General features: G+C 38.3%; 4 protein-coding genes across 6 annotated transcripts; 1 reads left to right on the forward strand and 3 right to left on the reverse strand.

Moving 5' to 3' along the window:
- Positions 1–151: 151 nt before the first annotated feature.
- Positions 152–11,773, forward strand: LOC110854393 (mannosyl-oligosaccharide 1,2-alpha-mannosidase IA). Of its 3 annotated transcripts, none has more exons than XM_022102827.2 (13): positions 152–878; positions 949–1,182; positions 1,274–1,719; positions 6,082–6,157; positions 6,248–6,390; positions 6,453–6,827; positions 6,922–7,051; positions 7,134–7,244; positions 7,330–7,588; positions 7,677–7,718; positions 10,212–10,311; positions 10,389–10,418; positions 10,488–11,773. In XM_022102827.2, the coding sequence occupies exons 1-13, from the start codon at positions 860–862 to the stop codon at positions 10,617–10,619; spliced, it is 2,097 nt and encodes a 698-aa protein (XP_021958519.1). In that variant the 5' UTR covers positions 152–859; the 3' UTR covers positions 10,620–11,773. The 3 variants fall into 3 exon arrangements, with proteins under 3 accessions (XP_021958519.1, XP_021958520.1, XP_035710918.1); XM_022102828.2 differs by having other exon boundaries at positions 153–878; positions 1,286–1,719; XM_035855025.1 differs by lacking the exons at positions 152–878; positions 949–1,182; positions 1,274–1,719 and adding an exon at positions 4,000–4,907.
- Positions 7,704–10,195, reverse strand: LOC110854394. Its single transcript, XM_022102829.2, has 5 exons — positions 9,878–10,195; positions 9,458–9,807; positions 9,073–9,396; positions 8,656–8,999; positions 7,704–8,578 (listed from the first exon to the last, which is right to left on the reverse strand). Exons 1-5 carry the CDS (start codon positions 9,997–9,999, stop codon positions 7,790–7,792), a joined length of 1,929 nt encoding a protein of 642 aa, XP_021958521.1. The 5' UTR covers positions 10,000–10,195; the 3' UTR covers positions 7,704–7,789.
- A 2-nt stretch (positions 11,774–11,775) lies between the features above and the next one.
- Positions 11,776–13,907, reverse strand: LOC110854287 (metallo-beta-lactamase domain-containing protein 1). The gene is made up of 3 exons (XM_022102715.2): positions 13,658–13,907; positions 13,411–13,578; positions 11,776–13,336 (listed from the first exon to the last, which is right to left on the reverse strand). The coding sequence occupies exons 1-3, from the start codon at positions 13,830–13,832 to the stop codon at positions 12,972–12,974; spliced, it is 708 nt and encodes a 235-aa protein (XP_021958407.1). The 5' UTR covers positions 13,833–13,907; the 3' UTR covers positions 11,776–12,971.
- Positions 13,908–16,113: 2,206 nt separating this feature from the next.
- Positions 16,114–17,336, reverse strand: LOC110854231 (putative uncharacterized protein DDB_G0290521). The gene is made up of 2 exons (XM_022102643.2): positions 16,939–17,336; positions 16,114–16,867 (listed from the first exon to the last, which is right to left on the reverse strand). Exon 2 carries the CDS (start codon positions 16,856–16,858, stop codon positions 16,148–16,150), a length of 711 nt encoding a protein of 236 aa, XP_021958335.1. The 5' UTR covers positions 16,859–16,867; positions 16,939–17,336; the 3' UTR covers positions 16,114–16,147.
- Positions 17,337–17,587: the final 251 nt, after the last annotated feature.

Genomic DNA, 17,587 nt, shown 5'->3' on the forward strand with positions numbered 1-17,587 from the left:
AAATTTCCCCCTGAAAGGCAATGGGGTATGGTGAGACTGGACAGAAAATTTGTAACACGTCAACCCAGGGTGTCTCCCATTGATTAAATTCTGAGAGTTTATCTGGCCACAAAATCAGATTGACTGAGCCCCAAAAAAATGACTGAATTTTACAATCACGAAATGCAACGGGACTGAAGAAAACACTGCATTTGCATTTGGCCAGCGCAGCGCAAAAAATGTAGACCCAATTAAAATGTCAATTAAATGTCAATATTAAATATAAAGTGTCGTAGGCTATAAATAAATGGCACGAAATAAAAAGTGGTCTTTGTGTGATTATTGCGGTGGTGGTGGAGGCGAATTGGTTTAATTAAGTAATAAATATTGAGCTGCTGATTTGATTTAATCCAATTAATTAGCATATAAAATAACGTAATAAAGTTTGATGTGGGAGGATACTGGGCAAAAAAAATTGTGGGACTTAATTGCTGACGAAGGACGACGTAATTTTATTTAGTGATTATAAAATAAATTGAACAGTGTGAGAAATGACGACGTGAATTGAGGGTCGGATCGGAGGACAGTGTAAAGTTAGTTGGTTTTAAAGGTTTTAATTTAACGATATTTTAAATTTTACTGAGAAACATGGAAAAGTTTTTAACTACAAAAGTACTAAGATTAAATCAGTAGGAATCCAAGTTTAACTAAATCTCATTCATGACATTAAATTATTTAATTAATGTAAATCATCTGCTACAAATTAACTGGAATCTCATGTCACATGTGTTACTATCACATGTAGAGATATTAAACATTTAATCCACCAGAATTACAAGCTCAAACTTCATTTTCGTGGAATACTATTTTATACTTCACCATGATTAGAATAAGCACATGTAAGTCGACTTTTATATGTAACTAACTACTGTAGTAATTAACTGTTAAATTGAACCTTTTCTTACTTAGTGAGAACATTGACTGGAAGAATGAACCTTAGGAATAGAAGAACGAAGGAGAAGTACTGTTTATTCGTCATCCTGATGAGTTTCTTCATGATCTGTGTCGGGATGGTGTACTTCCTCCCTGACTTAAGGGCGAAGACGACGACAGGGGTACATGACGCATATCAGAAAATACCCGAATTATTTTTAGCCCCTCATCTACCGCCACCTCCGCATGGGGCTGAACTTCGCCTTAATGGTAATTAAAAGGATATTAGTATTAGTATTAGTATTTTAAGCTCTCAATAACCTTGACCTTGTGAATCCAGCAATACTCTAAACCTTTGTAGTTAATTTCATAGGGCTCGAAGGATATCCAGGGTCTGGCAGCCCTCAACACGTCGTTCCCAGGCCAATGCTTCCCCCAAGAGGGAGAGATGAAGATCGAGAAAAGTTATACGCTAAAATTCGCCAAGATTTGGAACAAGAAGATCAACGAGTTTTAGCAAAGCCAAGAATATTTGATGGCCCTTCAACTTCCACCACGACAACTACGAAAATTCCACAAGTCGACGGTCGAGGTCATCTCCAAAGGATGTCTCCCAGCAGTGTGAGCGGAAGTCATCACATTTCTAGTCCAAGAAACGTCCACCCACACCCTGCACTCCACACGGTGGAACATGCTTTCCCTGCTGGGAATTCTTACTTTCATCGGTCTAATTTTACTAAACCCGTCGTTTTTGGTGGAGAAGATCCTAATGGGGCTGTCAGGTCGAAACGGAACGTGATCCGACAGGTAGGTCGCTAATTAATTAAATATAATTCTTAAATTATTATGAATCACGATTTCGCTTCGCTCATGCATAAAATTGGAGCGCGTTTTCTCTTATCATTTATATTTAGCAAATAAATATGTTCCTTTCTCACCAGAAAGCGATTATTTTAATTGTTGGTTTCTGTACCTATGCGGTAGGCAACACGGTATCTTTTTCTTTGTATCAGATTCGATGCATGTACGGCCTCTCACTTGCACCCCTAGACATCTTCCATCCTTTGATCCCCGTATTACAACAATTTGAAAATAAAGAAATACATGCAGATGTGCTAAATACATATGTGTTAAATTTTCTTTGACAATTTACACAATTTTTCAACTACTTCCATATAAGATTGTACGCTTAAAAGCTTAAAATATAACACTTCAATTCCGTCATTAAACGAGTGGGGTGGAAGATGTATAGGGGTGTAAGTGACCGTGTGTGTCTCTCCGCAATTCAGATCAAAATCTGACTCCTGTTTTGTTTTATTTTTGTTTTCACATCATCCTGAACAAGACGATAGTGTATGTTTTTACATGTTGTTGTGTTCATGTTCATGTAAAGATCAGGATCAGATAAAGGTAGTGGCAGACATTAATATCTTCCTTCCTGTTTTATAGTTCAGGTTCATGGCGTAGTTTTTATTTTGATATAAATAATGGACATGTACATGTGCTAGGACGATTAATTTTAATAGTTTCTCACTTGCGTAGTGTGAGAGCTTAATAAACAGTAGCCCAACCAATCTTATCTGTAGCAGTAAATTTTCCATAAGTTAATGTAATTTTCCATCTTGTGCAATTTTTCCTTGTCAACTGAATCCCATGGGTGGGAATACTGATAGATTACCAAGTTCATTGGATGAGTACCTCAAAAGTACTAAAGTAATGCAGTGACCAGTAGTTGCTTTGCTTTTGCATCTCTATTTTTCCATTAGAAAAATAAATAATCAAGAAATTCACACGCTGATGTGAAATTCAGAGTCGGGCAGAATATTCTGAATATAATATGACCAGACTGTTACTTGTTCCTTGAGATTTTGATTCCCTTGGTTGGTACATGACCCATATTAGCATTCTTTTTCTCACGCCAATTTCCGTGACGGTTTTTTTCAGTTTAGTGTGATATTGCAATCGGAGATGTGGAACACTACCTACTTCCACTAGCAAGCAATTAGTCTTGCGTTGTTGTATTTGTCGGTTCATTTGCATAACAATTGTTTGCAGAAAAAGTAGGTATGAAAAAATAGGTAGGCTATTCCTTGGTCATGGAACCGGTTAAGAACTAAAGAAGACCCACTGCTGGGAGCTCTTCAGAATCTATGAATTCACGAAAATCAGTCTATTCAAACTCAAATCAAGTAAATTCACGATTTCTGTGTATCCCCATTTTTTGTACGGGCTCATCATCGACTTTAAAAAATTAAAACCTGTAATTTTACCCGTTCATATTTTTACTTTTCTCGGGATTATTTTAAACAAAATGTTTCCTGCAAAAAATTTGAGCACCTGTCAGCACTTTTAAAAAGGTTGCAGAATAATGATAATTAACGATTCCCGTAATATTTTAGAACATTTACTCACACTCTCTTTAAAAGGGATTAAACTATTTGGTTGTTTCTTTCTTTTCGTTGGAGGTGAACTATTAAATGGGTTTCGATTCAGAGTTGTGAGCACGCCACGCTACGCAGTCATAATTTTCATCTTTTAATAGGACCACTCACTCTGAGAGATGAGATATAAAATTAACTGTAAACTAGTGCAAGTTGTGTATCATGGTTATTCACACTAGATCATATATTACTTAAAATTTCGGCAATGTATCGAGATAATAATGCGTAAAGTTGGTATTATTAAGTAACTACTGCTATGCCGCTACTTCAATAATGACCCCACCAAGAGCTAGCGAGCATGATGCTGGGTATAATTTTAATACTTGCTGTTATCATTACCAACTAACAGGCGAGTAATAAACCAACTTTAGCCGTATTATTTATAATATTGGTTGGTGAAACTTTGGGCTTATCTCGTTCAGCGAAGTGAGAACCCCATCATCATCATGACAAAATATCGTTACAATTATTGCAATTTACCAAAGCAACTAAACCCAAACCCAACAACAAGAACCAACCACCCAGCCAACATTTTTATTAACCAATACTGGGTAGACAACGAGACCAGTTAGCTAATAACGAACGCCAGACCGCATAATACGGAATGGATTGTTAACAGAATGACATAAAACCCTTCGTACTGAGAATTCAGTTTGTGATTTGTGTGTGGTTGGCGTAGTCGCGTTTAATAAGTTGTCTCTCTCTCCATCCATTCAAGTTTAGCAATTGTACACAAAGTTTTATGGGAGGCTGAGTTGGATAGATTTGGAGTTTTAAAGTAGTATTTAGTTTCACGTGGCGTGGCGTTGTGTTTGCGATTGTGAGAATCTTTTAAAAGAAAACACCTTATACGTACGAGTGAATGAATGCCAGGTGCATTTTGTCACTGTGAATCATCACATATCAGAGACAGATAAACAAACAATTAATCCTATTGTGACTTGTGGAAACTTTTTTTGTCTAATTGGGAGGGATGAGTAAGAGAGAGATCGTCGAGTAGAAGAATTCGTCCGCCCGTGACATGATCTTGCTCTTAATTTAATCCAACAAGAAGAATTCGAATTTGCATGGTTTCATTTCGAATCCTGTTCCGTGTTCGTAGCAGTGTTTTTCCATTAGTCTCTAGTTGTGAATAAGTGCGGGTGGACACGTTTCAGCCAGATATTTTACATATTGTCCGTAAAATTCCAAATCAAATAAGGCAAAATGAGGCGGCGGAGCTTCTATTTTATAGCAGTGCTCATGTTCTGCTTTGGCGTCCTTCTACCCGGTTTCGTATTATTCGGCTGGACAAGAAACGCTCGCGACGTGACGGGAATGCTTGGTGATGGATCCGGCTTTGTGAACCCGATCGGTGAAGCCCAACTTTTGACCGGGGACAGAAATCTGAATGGCAGTGGGGGCCAAGATTTATCTGGAGAGCATTTTAATAAATATCAACATAAAGTAGCTGCCCCAATGGAAAGTGTCATAATTTTTGGGGAGACAGAATCAGGAAGGGCGTCCAGCTCGGATGGAAATAATGCTACAGACCGGCGAGACTTTATCCGAAAGGTTTGCTCCCGATGTTTGATTGATTTGTAATTGATTACGATTAGGGACGTGGCAGAAGATGGTTCGTGTACATAAGTGCTAAATGTGTATGTATCACAACAATGCAATTATTTAATGTATGCATTTAAAACTTGGGTCCCGTGCGTGAGACTTGCTCTCATTTTAAGCAGCACTTTTCTGGTTAAATTGTCGAGTAGAGAGTAATCTTTAATTAAGTGGTTGGCACGATTAGATAACCAAGTGATTCGGATAAGCTGATACAATTCTTATATTTTTGCAAAATTATGCCATGGTCGCATTGTGGTACTGCTCGTATGTACATTGCATGTAGAATTTTAACCCTTTGGGCATTAATTAAGTTTATAGAGGATGCTGACTTTTTTATCAGTGTTAATTGATCGATGATTTATTGTTGCTAGTCATATTTTGACCTTATGTCTTCGGAGGAACTGGATATGAAAGAAATAATTATTGCAGTTATCTTATGAATTTGTGCTACTTATATTATGCTGTTTTATGGTCTTCTTGGTTTTATTGCAAAATTGGTGTAGGTGTAGTTATCATATCACATACGTAATGACCTGCTTACCTCTTCACCTTGTTGTGTTGTTTTGTGCAAAAAGTTGAGGAAAGATGCAAAAGTAAGAGACTTGGTAAAAGCAGTTAATGTCCGACGTGATGCGGCGGTATGGTATTCGGTCGGAATATTAGTTTTTTGTCTGTGTGAGAGCAAAACCAAGGTTGATGATTTTCGTTTGTTAAGTTGCTAATGATTTGATACGTCTTGCGTTGAGACTGGCATGTCCTAGAGACCAGAAATGAAATTACATGTTCCGCTATGTCTTGCCCAAGGGTTTGGTGTGTGCAATTTATGCAGAATTCGTGAACATTTTGCAGTGTGAAAATAAATTGACAATGTGATAAGGCAAATTCATTATAACTAACTTCCTGCCTTTCTGGGTGGGTAGTAATGAACGTAATGTGTGACGACGGTTTTATGTATAATTTTAACATTTTTCAATCATAATTTCATCACGAGTAATATTTTTTTATGTTGGGTACTCTGCTGAACTAATGTGTGTAATGTGCTAAAAAAGTTATTCTGCAGTTTAACATATGCCTGATGTATTAATCACCAATTAAATATGATTCTGGTTTCTTTTTTTCCAAATAGATGATGAAAGATTCGTGGGATAACTATGTGACCCATGCCTGGGGTGAAAATGAGTTAAGACCACTAACTCACAAGGGTAAGCGATACATTTGTTTTCGGATATACTTAAAAAATAATGAGAAGTGCATCGAATATGCTTAACTTTATTTGGTCTTTCTTGTTATAGGACATTCTGCAAGCATATTTGGTCCAAGCAAAATTGGAGCTACAATTGTTGATGCTTTGGACACATTGTACATCATGGGGCTGCACGAGGAATATCAAGTTGCCAGGGACTGGGTGGCAAAAGACCTCAACTTTGACACTGTGGTATGTCTAAATTAATATCTCAAGCAAAAATATTTTAATTGCTTAATTTTTGGTAATTCTAGAGAGCCGAAGTTTCCGTGTTCGAGACCAACATTCGTTTTGTGGGAGGACTTTTAACAATGTTTGCTCTGACTGGAGATGTCATGTATAAAGACAAAGCATATCACTTAGCAAAGAAGTTGTTGCCGGCTTTCGAAACTCCAACTGGAATTCCCATGGCGTTGATTAGTTTGGGCTCTGGGGCCAGTAAAAACTACGGATGGGCTTCTTCTGGTTCGAGCATCTTATCCGAGTTTGGAACTTTGCACTTGGAATTTCTTTATTTGTCTGATATCACTGGAGATCCCATTTTTAAGGAGAAGGTTTTCAAAATCAGAGAAACGATGAAGCAAATCGAGAAGCCTAAAGGACTCTATTTCAACTATGTACATCCTCGTGTAAGTATTTAAATTTGCTTTCATTTTCTTTCTGTGATGTTTTTGTTGTTCTTTGTCTTAAAAATTTTTTTATAATTTTTACTGTTCATTCCAGATGGCAAAATTCACGCAGAATCACGTATCAATGGGTGCTTTAGGTGACAGTTTTTATGAGTATTTACTAAAAGCATACGTCCAAGCTGGGGATATAGAAGCACGCGAAATGTATGACGCCGCGATGGAGGGTAAGTGTTTCAAGTTTTTAGATTTATTCTTATCTATTTATGATTTAAGTAGTTTGATTAATTTTGTGTCTGACTTAATTAGCCTTTGAGAAAAATGGGCTGATTCGCTACTCTAAAGGTGGACTGTTGTATATCGCTGAAATGCGATACGATAGAATAGAAAGCAAAATGGATCACTTGGCTTGTTTTGCTGGTGAGATAATCATTACTCAATTATGTAAATATATTTTATACAAATATTTCAAACTTTGTGTCATCAACTAATATATAAAAAATAGGTGGTCTGTTTGCCCTTGGAGCTCACACCGACCCCAATCTCGTTGGACCTGAAAAGAACTCGGCCAGGGCCAACAGACATATGAAAATAGCTGAGGGTATCACAAACACTTGCCATGAAAGCTACATCAGAACCCAGACTCGTTTGGGTCCAGAGTCCTTTAGATTTTCCGACGCCATTGAGGCCAGAGCTCAAAGACCTAACGAAAAATATTATATTCTTCGTCCTGAAGTAATTGAATCATATTTCATCATGTGGAGGTAAGAGATACTTATTGAATTTCATGTTTTTTTGGTTCTAACTAAATGTTTGTCACGTATTCACATATGCACTCTGATTATTTCGCAGACTTACTGGAGATCAGAAATACCGGGACTGGGGATGGGACAGGTATGCACCGTCCTCATAATTTTATTCAGTTTTCCTTCACGTACAAAAAACCTTAAGATTAAACAAATAGTTTAATCTTTCTTAAATTGGTCCAGCATTGGCTCAATTCCCCAAAATAACTTAACAAAGTCACAGATCTCTCCCCAGGAAGTAGAATCAACAAGACTTATAGAAACACACTTGTTTGTTGAATAGCCTAGATCAGAATTAGGTCGAATGGGATTACGCAACCCTAACAAGTATGCAACATAACCTGCAATAATCATTTTAGCCTCAATCGTCTTTGTCTTCTTCTTCTTATCATCATCATCACATTTGGCGAGCAGGTAGCAGGTCAAGGTGGGAGCTTTTAGTGGGGGTGGATAGATACCTTCTGTTCTATCTAACTCTCTATCTCTCTGCCGTAGTCCATCTATCTCCAATTCCCTGTCTTTCTGGCGCTTATCCGTGATTCGTTTGTACTCATTAGCACCATCAGTTTTGTTTCCTCTAAGACGGTCCTTGAAATCGGGGGTATCACTCCACCCAAAGTACCACATGTTCCGACTCATGATGGCATATAAAAACGACTTCTCTTTGCCCGGTTTTTGTAATGCTGCTGCTGCTGTTGCGGTAGTGATGAAGGTGGTGGTGGTGGGAGTGGTTGTGAAGGTGCTGGTGAGGAAGTACTCTCCTGGAAACGGATACTTGACCTCTACCCTCTCCTCCGGTGTCAAGTGGCGACGAATTTTGAGCTCCATCCCCAACTCCTTCAGTCGAGCATCAATCTCACCCTTCATACCGTAACACAAAGGGATGAGATCATCCAAATTAATGATGGGTTGAGTTCCGGGGGCGAGTTTCATGAACATTCCGATTGTCTAAAAATGCATAATAATAATGTTAAAGTGACAACTCTTTACCCAATAATGCAGATTTTCGGATCTATTTCACTCACAGACTCTAATGACAACTTTTTGAGACCGTCTCTCTCGTTGGCAAAGTGTGTCATGGAAATTGGCTTTGGAATGGGACGAGTTTTTAAATCTTTCGTGGCACAATAATTTAACCAAACCGAGTTACTAGTACATACACGACCAAGGTAAAATTCCGCCGCATTATCCTTCTGTTCGTCGGACACATTTAATTTAACGGAGAGTGCAAATTTCATGTGAAGTTGGACCAACACGTCTCTCCAATTATAGTCGGTTACTTTCATCACGGTGTAAACTGGCTCAGGTTGATGAGTAGTACATTTCGGAAGGACATCAGATGCGAGTGTTTGCTCGTACTGGTAGCATTCTATACAATAATATTGACACATTATTTCAATGCATTTCACAAACAATAATTTATTCACATGAAATATACTCACTGGGTTCGGTACAAAACCTGAAAGCTTGATATACGCTTACTCCGTTCGCAACTTTTGGTTTCTCTACACACAAATGAATAAACCCGGTGGTGGGGGCTTTCTGAATGATGAGACTCCGTCCAGGCTTATCATTGATAGGGACACGACCACCTTTCTTAAAAATCTCGGTAAAAAGAAGTTCCCTTTGCTCATCAGACAGTCCCACGTCTTCTTGCGTCAAGATAAGTTCTGGGGACGCCTCGTGTACGTTCAGACCGGCAGAGGAGGTAGACTCGACACCAGCCAACTCCAGTATTTTCCGTTTAACGAGATCTACCCCTTCACCTATATAGCATCATGTTTATTATAATTTAGTAATCAACCAATAATAATAATGTTCACTCACCTTTTATTATTTTTCCGACTCGACCATCCGATGAAACCGGATATTTGATTTGAAACTCGTCAGCCAAATCCCCCTCTTTAATATTAATTCCCCTCCCATCTCTCAATCGTCTCTCTTCCTTTACCTCCATATCCTCCCCTTGAGCAACGTACGACCACTGCACGGGCTGAAAATCATGGTCGTTTCGAGCAGAACTTGTGGCGGTTTCGGTCTTTCTCTTCTCCTTATCTTTCGTCCCAGCCGGATTCAGTTGACCAAGGGGAGCGAGAGGATGTTTCGCTTTCTCCACGGTTAATAGTTTGTCAGGGGTGGGTAGAAGTGGCGCAGGGGTAGGCTTCACTTTCTGGGCACTACAATACACAATAAAAATATTCATTTAAATAATAAATTATTATTGGGAGGAGGAGGAAAAAAACTCACGTCTTTTGTTCAGCAGTAGGATTAGAAGCTCCAGCAACGTTTTTCTTCTTAACCACACGTGGTCTTTTCCTCTGACTTAATTGGAAGTCGTCGTCGTCTGACCTTGACCCGCCCCCCTCCATTATCAATTACAAAAAGTGAAAGTAAACAGAGCAAAAAATAAGGTTGTTGGTTGTTTTGGTGGGCCGGTGAGTAGAGTGAAAGGAGGATGAGTTCTATAGTGAATTCCCACTGATGACTGGGGGATTGTAACACACGTCCCAACCTTTTCTGTTTTTGAATATCTCAAACTTTCCAATAACCTAAATTGAAAAATGCAAATGATTTGTTCCAGTGCACAAGCTATTGAGCAACATTGTAAAGCTGGACCTGGAGGTGGTTACTCAGGTTTGAGGAATGTTTATAGTAAAGACCCGCAACAAGACGATGTTCAGGTAATTCAATGTCAATATTAAATGATATATTAAATACAAGCAAACTAATTTGTGTTCATGTATTTTATAATGTTTAGCAATCATTTTTCTTGGCTGAGACGCTTAAGGTATGTGAAACTGTAGCAAATATTGAGTCGTCGACACCTAAACTAACTGAATCGTCTTGTTGTTTGCAGTACCTGTACCTTCTCTTCAGTTCCAACGACCTAATTGATTTGGATTACTGGGTATTCAACACGGAAGCTCACCCTCTTCCCGTCAAAGGACTGAATCCATACTATCGTCCAAGTCCGAATGCTTCTTCGTAATACAAGTAGTTATTAGAAGATACTGACAAGAAGTAGACAGTAGAATATCGTTTGTATGAAAAGACACAGCAATGTCCATTATAGTCAAGGCAATTCGAATGCAAAATCTGGGCATCATATTGAGTGTGTCCACCCAGGTAAGAATGATTACAATAAGTAATTCTCTAACGTTGTTGTGTCAGTCTTCAGAAAACTCAACGTTTGCTCCAAGTCATTACAAGGCCAAATTAATTAATGTAATTAATTCGTTAAAAATGTAAAATTCCTTTGTTTAATTTATTTACTTCGGTTGTTATATCTCACGTTATATTTTTGTTGAGTTTTATGCTAAGGTTATATAATGATGATACAATATCAATATTCAACATTTTATACACATTCTCAGAAATTTGTACACAAACTTCTCGTCGAATCCGCTTGAATCCGTGCATAATAATGTTATCGTTTAATATAGTCGAATCTCGAGTTGGAGATCTAAATATTCCAACTATGATTTTGTGCACTTGTAAAAAGTAAATCTATGTACACTTAATTATGATACCAAGAACAGAACTACTATGTAATATAATATTAATTAGACTCCGCAGTGCTATAATAACTACTGTTGCAGTGCAACATGTCATTCAGTAGTAGAATGGCGTTGGTGATGCTAACTTTTAAGGCATGTTTAAGAATAATAATTAAGTAAATAGGTTACTACACTGGTGGGCTGCTTCCTTTCATATCTGATTTTGTTAAATTAATTTTCGTTCCTGAATAATTTTTTTAACATTCAACATTACTACTTCATTGCGTCTGCCTGACACTGTGATAAATTATAGACTTGTAAATTATCCACAATTATCGAACCATAAATACAGCTGAAGGTCATTGTCCTTTTACAATGTTCACATTACCAGTGACTAACGCATCTATAAATACGTAGCAATTAGTAAAACCAATTATTATGCTCCAAAATCAATCTTAAAATGCCTATGTATGTACGTGGTGTCCATTTATTAAGTCCCATCGTGATAATATGAAACCGACCTGCTGCAGCAATCCAGTAAAAAATAAAAATTATTCTCTAATATTTCATTGTTATTAAGTAGGTACATACCGTTGCCAAATTAAAGATGAAATAAAACGTGGAATGACATACACACAGTACACAATATTTTTTATGATCAAGTTTGTTTTTATTGGTGTCAGAAATAATAACAAATATGTATGTAGAAAAATAAATACATCTAATGTTTCTCTAAATATTCTCCATTCTCAAGAAGTGTAATACGGTGGTCTAAACGTTAACTTTCCCTTCGGCTCCTTGAACATGTCCGCAATCGGATTTAGTGGAGGTGGCACGATGCAAGTGTTAAAGTCACTCGTCGCCACAAATCCATCCTTGCAAACGCACATGCTGACCGTTTCAAACTCCACGGGGACACCCCCACTGGCCTGGAACTTAATTCCCCCCTTCGTCTTGGGCGGTGGGGCTACGGGAACTTGGAGTTGGTCACATTCCGCATTCTCATGACATTTCAGATTGAATGGGAACCGAGCCATGGCGTTGCGACCTTGCTCCGTGGTTACGTCCACGTACTGACACGGCTTCCCGACTCGTCGACGACACTCTTGGGCGACAGGGTCGTAAGAGTAGCGTTGTTTGAAGGTGCACTCACAAGCCTGCCCGGACCCACTGGACACACAGACTAGACCCTTCCCAGCATTGCACTCTTCTCTCGGGTAGTCCCCACTGCCCCCACCGTGCGTTGGAATTTCGCATTTATCCCCCCACTCCAGGAATTGTAGGGCAAGAGAAGAACTTGGAATGAGGCAGCAAAAACCGACAAAAATGTAACTTCGAAACATACTGATTTAGTAAATTTTTTGAAATGCCACAAAAATATTTGTGCGAATTTCGACTAGTGATTGATGTGCATTGACGCTGACTGAGAAAACGAAAGTTTTAGTGGAGGAGAGGAACCCAACTTCCTGTGAATGCGAGGATATTGAGAAGAATGTGTCACTGCTAGATCTGTAGAAAACCAATAAAAGGAAGTGCAGCTAAATGTTTATGTTTTCATGATGCTGTACAAAAACAAGCGTGGCGTGGTGTGAAATGTAGGAAATAATGGTAACAACACTAACTACCAAATATTTTGCTTATGTAATTGATTCAAATCGAAAGTCAAAACCAACCTCCGCCTACTAATTTCATGCAAATCTAATTAATTATTTGTTGAATAACCGGTTTGAAATTATTTGTTATTTTGACGTTTATTATATCATTATTCATATTACACAATGTTTTTACCCCTCCTAACCGTCAACCGGTTTATATTTTTATAAGAGTATATAAATAAACATGCATTATCCTGAATTTTGTTTTTCGTACAATTTTACCAAATCTTCGGCCGCGGTGACATGTTCGGGCTGGACGGTAAAATATGGTCCATGTCCGGGAATAATGGTTTTTGCCATTTTCAGAATTTTTAGTCGATTCTTTGCTTGTATTTCTGGCTGAGAGCTGTTGGGCGTCCATACATCAGGGTTTAGAAGGTCTTTCGCAGATTCGAACAAATCTCCAGCAATTGCTAACGTATTTTCGAAATTATTGTTGTCTCCAGTGGTTTGATCACCGGAATCTCGCAAAGTCACAATGAGAGAAACGTCTTCATTCGTGTGTCCAGGGGTCGGAATGATTTTGAGGAATGGGTCAATAATTAAGGGCTCATCTATAAAATTGCATTTATGATATGAAATTTGCATAGTTTACCATAATAATTAGTTAGACATCACATATATGTACCTAATTCAAATGGGTGTGCGTAATAAACATCCTTATTTGAAACACAATATCCAACAATATGTTGTTTCGCGGAGAGAAATAAATTATTATTTCCGTTGTGGTCGGAATGTCCATGAGTGGAAACGACATGGGTGACGGTGTCCTTGTCGATATTCAATTCTGCCAGCTCTGTATTGTAAATTTTATTTTTAATCAGCCAATTTATTAAATTCTGACCTTAAATAAATGTGAAATCTCAAATTATTACTTTCCAGTATGAAGGGACCGTCCCACGGTGTCAATGTGTCCACAATGACGACGCTTTCCGCCGTCTGCACCAGAGTACACGAAGCGTTTGCCCGCATCCAACCGTCCCCATCGATATATGCGTAGCCCTCCTTGATTATCGTGATTGTAGCGTTTTCTGATACAATTTTTTCCATTTTTTAAATAAATTGAACGATTTTGACGACAAATTGTGTATGAAGTGCTTAAAACGTGTTTAAAATGTGCAATCTGGTTTGGGCGTTTCGAGACCTACGCCCATTCTATCAAGTAATTTTGGTATCGTACAAAAAATATAGGAATACGAGGACGCAAAAAATTAAATCATTTATAAATTATTTATTCGCATAGATTTATTTTTACAATGATTTTTATCCCATTGTTGCTGTTGAAGAACAAGCAACATAACAAACGGCAGACGCCGCACATGAGGACAAAGTACCACTGACATAATTTCCGGCAATGGTCGGCGTGAAGTTGGCAAGGCCGGTGACCAGAAGTCCAAAACATGACCCCATGCAAATCGAGTAGCCCACGACGCTGCCACCCTTTGCTTCTGGAATTACCAGTGCGGATACCAAAAGCAGTACGAGGAGACCCTTTATGGTATTATTAGTTCCCATTTCTAAATTTCTGGAAGAAAAAAATGTACATAATTAGTAATCACGTAAAGAAATAAATGAGAGTAATAAGTATTTAATCTATGTTCGCGAGTTGATCATCAGTTATCTAGCATGCATAATATGCATATACATAAGGTTCATTTGTACGTATGCAAATCTTCATGAGCATTTCTACGTCATCCTATTCGTTTGAATTACTTCAAACTCACCATTTTGTGGAAGACAATAAGACCAATCGGTAGCAAAACGAAGTTGGGATTAGAATAATTGGTTAAAAAGAAAGACCTGAAAACGCTTTACAAAGAAATACAAATTTGAGTCAAATTTACAAATACGCTTTAATATCAAGATAGTTGTAGTAGAAAAATATAATTTGGTAAGTTTCACAAGCCCCACATTTTCTGTATGTCTCATTTTTATTTCAAATTTTCTTATATTTTCCCCACTTTCTGCAGGTATAAAATATTTACGATGGCGCTTGGTCACACCTTCTTCATCCTACTGACTGTCGTTATCTTTGGCACGTATGCCGGACCACTTGCCTATTCGGCGTGTATGGGTGCCTGTTTTACGGCGCTAACTGCCTGCACCGCGGCGTCAGGGGGTGTGGCCCTTCCAGCTTGTATATCTGCTGCTACGGCGTGTTACAACGCCTGTATTGGATTTTTAGCCGCCCCCACGCTATAGGATTACATTTACACTTTTCCCTGGTCACTACTTGAAAAAATTATATAATGCAGCTCAACAGCAGGAGGTTAATTTTAAGTTTCTTATTAAAATAACGTTTAATAAAACCTATCAGTACAGCTTTGCTTAGCCCGAACCAGGTTTAGTAAACCCATGTTTCTCAGTAGTTTTCTATAAAATTATGTGCTACTATTTTACACTAACTTGCATCAATCTTTCGTACTACTAGTCTCCAAATTCTAAAAATATTTACTATCCATTGCCCTTGACTACTTCCCAGTGGGGGTCGCCTCTACAGCCCATATGGTTTATTTGTGTTCATACTTAACGTCATATTATTTCATGAGAAAGCAGTAAGGATCTCTGGTCCAAATTTCAGCTTTCTATGTTAATTTCTAAAAATCGGTATGGGTCACCCCATAGGGTCGCTCTAGATAAAAATTTTACCAATTTCATGTCATATTCTTCCATTAGGACCCATAAGCAACCTCTCCACCAAATTTCAGCTTTCTATGTTAATTTCTAAAAATCGGTATGGGTCACCCCATAGGGTCGCTCTAGATAAAAATTTTACCAATTTCATGTCATATTCTTCCATTAGGACCCATAAGCAACCTCTCCACCAAATTTCAGCTTGATATGACGATTTTGAAAAGTCAGTATGGGTCACCCTCTAGGGTCCCTCAAGATGAAAATTTTTCCAACTTTAACTCATTTTTATCTATTAGGAGTCATTAGTAACCTCTGTGCCAAATTTCAGCTTTCTACGACAATTTTGAAATTTTGGTGCATAATACCCCACCCACTCCGATGACCCCCACCGGTCCAAAACTTTTCTGATTGAACCCATCTTCGAACTCGGTCGTTGCATTGCCCAGATACATGTCTGTACCAAATTTGGTCCAAATCGGTCAACTCGTTCGAGAGTTATCGAAAGACAGACGGACGGACAGACGGACGGACATGACGATTACATAAGCCCTGGTTCGGGCTAAAAATAATTACTTTCTTGTGATTTAGTGAACCGAATAATTATATTCTAAATTTCTATCTTGTTCATGTTGGTTAATCTGTAATTTTAAAAAATGCTAGAGTGTCTGGATAAATAAATAAAAATAACTTTTTAAAAGTATTAATATTTAAAAATTTATTTTCAACACTATTTAAAAAATGACAAACAAGCATTCAAAGCAATTAAAGAGACAATCGCAGCACCCATTTTCCACCGTACGTTTTTCACCTCGTTGTCCACTCCCGTAATGGAAGTCATGCAAACCTGCATTTGAGTTTGACACGATCCTAACACTATTATTATTTTGACCTTGTGATGGCATCATCACGGAGCCATCTTCACTGCAATTGACCACCAATTCTGTATCTTTCTTGAGAAGTGGCGTGTTCACGGAGACGTCTTCGTGGAAATCTTGAACCCTCAAGTCATTGGTTTGAGGAGGAGGTATGCAGTTTTGCGTTACTGGTTGCGACGCAATAATGACTGGGGGCTTATTCTCCTTTCTGGATTTTGCACTATCCGGTGAAGAAGATGAGGACTGTTGGAGTTCAAAATTTTCTGGCGTGGCGAGATGTTTGTTAGCTCCAGCATTTTTCTTGATGGGTCGAGGAGATGACGATGCAGACGACGGCGAAACTCCTCCCGCTGGTGCAAGTGTTGTTGACCGAATCGATAAAATCTTAGTTTTAGATTGAACTTGATGATTTACGACGTACGTTCCCCTTTTGGGGGGTGAGTATCGAAGGGAACTGTAAGTGGAGGGTTTCTTCCCAACGGGGGGTGTAGAACCTGGAGGCGTTGGGGTTGACGAGGATGACGTAGCTGGCGTCAAGGTGGGAGACCGATCTGGTGGAAGTACCATTTCGAATTTCTGTAAAAATTTGGGTTCAATTTTAGCTTTACTTTAAAATTTCTGTACTCAAATAAAATCTTTGTATTTACCTTTTTAAACCGTATTTTTCATTTCCAGCAAAAATTCACTCACGTAGTAGTAAAAAAAGAATATATAAAAATTGCGACTCCTACATGTCACGCTTTCTGGAGGAGTTGACTTCAGCGAAAAAATATGGAATTATTACTGTCCCAAGATCTACGAAGGAGTGAGACTGGGACGACGCTTAATTTCAACATCAACTTTAACTGATGGCTCAATAGATGCTAATTGAAATTGTAAACTTTTGACGGAACAAAAAATCTGCAGCTTTATATTCACTGTTTATTGCAAACATATTCAATTTATGTGTACGGTCGAGACCCATGCATGCGAGGAGTTCAACGAGTTTGTCGTTCGTGGTTCTCACTTCTTTCTATAATGAAATGCAGTATTATACGCATTTTACTCTCCTAACTGGCTCACTTCCGGTTGAGCAGTGAAGTAAAAATACTAAACCTGCAAACATAATGGCAGGATCCATTTCGTTTCATTACATGGACTCGTTTTTCTCCAGGAGAAAAAAACGCATTCCACGAACGTGTCGGTGTGGGAATGATGTTTTTTTTACAAAATTCGTGGAGTCATCTTACAAACCAAGCGCATATGAAGTGTGTATTTGTACCAAATACGTGAGGATGTTTAAAATTTATAAGGCAA

The sequence above is a fragment of the Folsomia candida genome, unplaced genomic scaffold, assembly GCF_002217175.1.
Source record: "Folsomia candida strain VU population unplaced genomic scaffold, ASM221717v1 Fcan01_Sc009, whole genome shotgun sequence".
NCBI classification, from domain to species: Eukaryota; Metazoa; Arthropoda; class Collembola; order Entomobryomorpha; family Isotomidae; genus Folsomia; species Folsomia candida.

Bases quoted from the DNA above. Each gene is read 5' to 3' on its own strand.
- LOC110854231 (XM_022102643.2), bottom strand. From the start codon at position 16,858: ATGGTACTTCCACCAGATCGGTCTCCCACCTTGACGCCAGCTACGTCA.
- LOC110854393 (XM_022102827.2), top strand. The intron at 7,052-7,133 runs GTAAGTGTTTCA...TGACTTAATTAG, and splicing joins GTATGACGCCGCGATGGAGG to CCTTTGAGAAAAATGGGCTG. The intron at 7,245-7,329 runs GTGAGATAATCA...TATAAAAAATAG, and splicing joins TCACTTGGCTTGTTTTGCTG to GTGGTCTGTTTGCCCTTGGA.
- LOC110854287 (XM_022102715.2), bottom strand. From the start codon at position 13,832: ATGGAAAAAATTGTATCAGAAAACGCTACAATCACGATAATCAAGGAG. The intron at 13,579-13,657 runs GTAATAATTTGA...TTTACAATACAG, and splicing joins CGGTCCCTTCATACTGGAAA to AGCTGGCAGAATTGAATATC. The intron at 13,337-13,410 runs GTACATATATGT...GCAATTTTATAG, and splicing joins CGCACACCCATTTGAATTAG to ATGAGCCCTTAATTATTGAC.
- LOC110854394 (XM_022102829.2), bottom strand. From the start codon at position 9,999: ATGGAGGGGGGCGGGTCAAGGTCAGACGACGACGACTTCCAATTAAGT. The intron at 9,808-9,877 runs GTGAGTTTTTTT...TGTGTATTGTAG, and splicing joins CCTACTGCTGAACAAAAGAC to TGCCCAGAAAGTGAAGCCTA. The intron at 9,000-9,072 runs GTGAGTATATTT...ATTATTGTATAG, and splicing joins CAGGTTTTGTACCGAACCCA to AATGCTACCAGTACGAGCAA.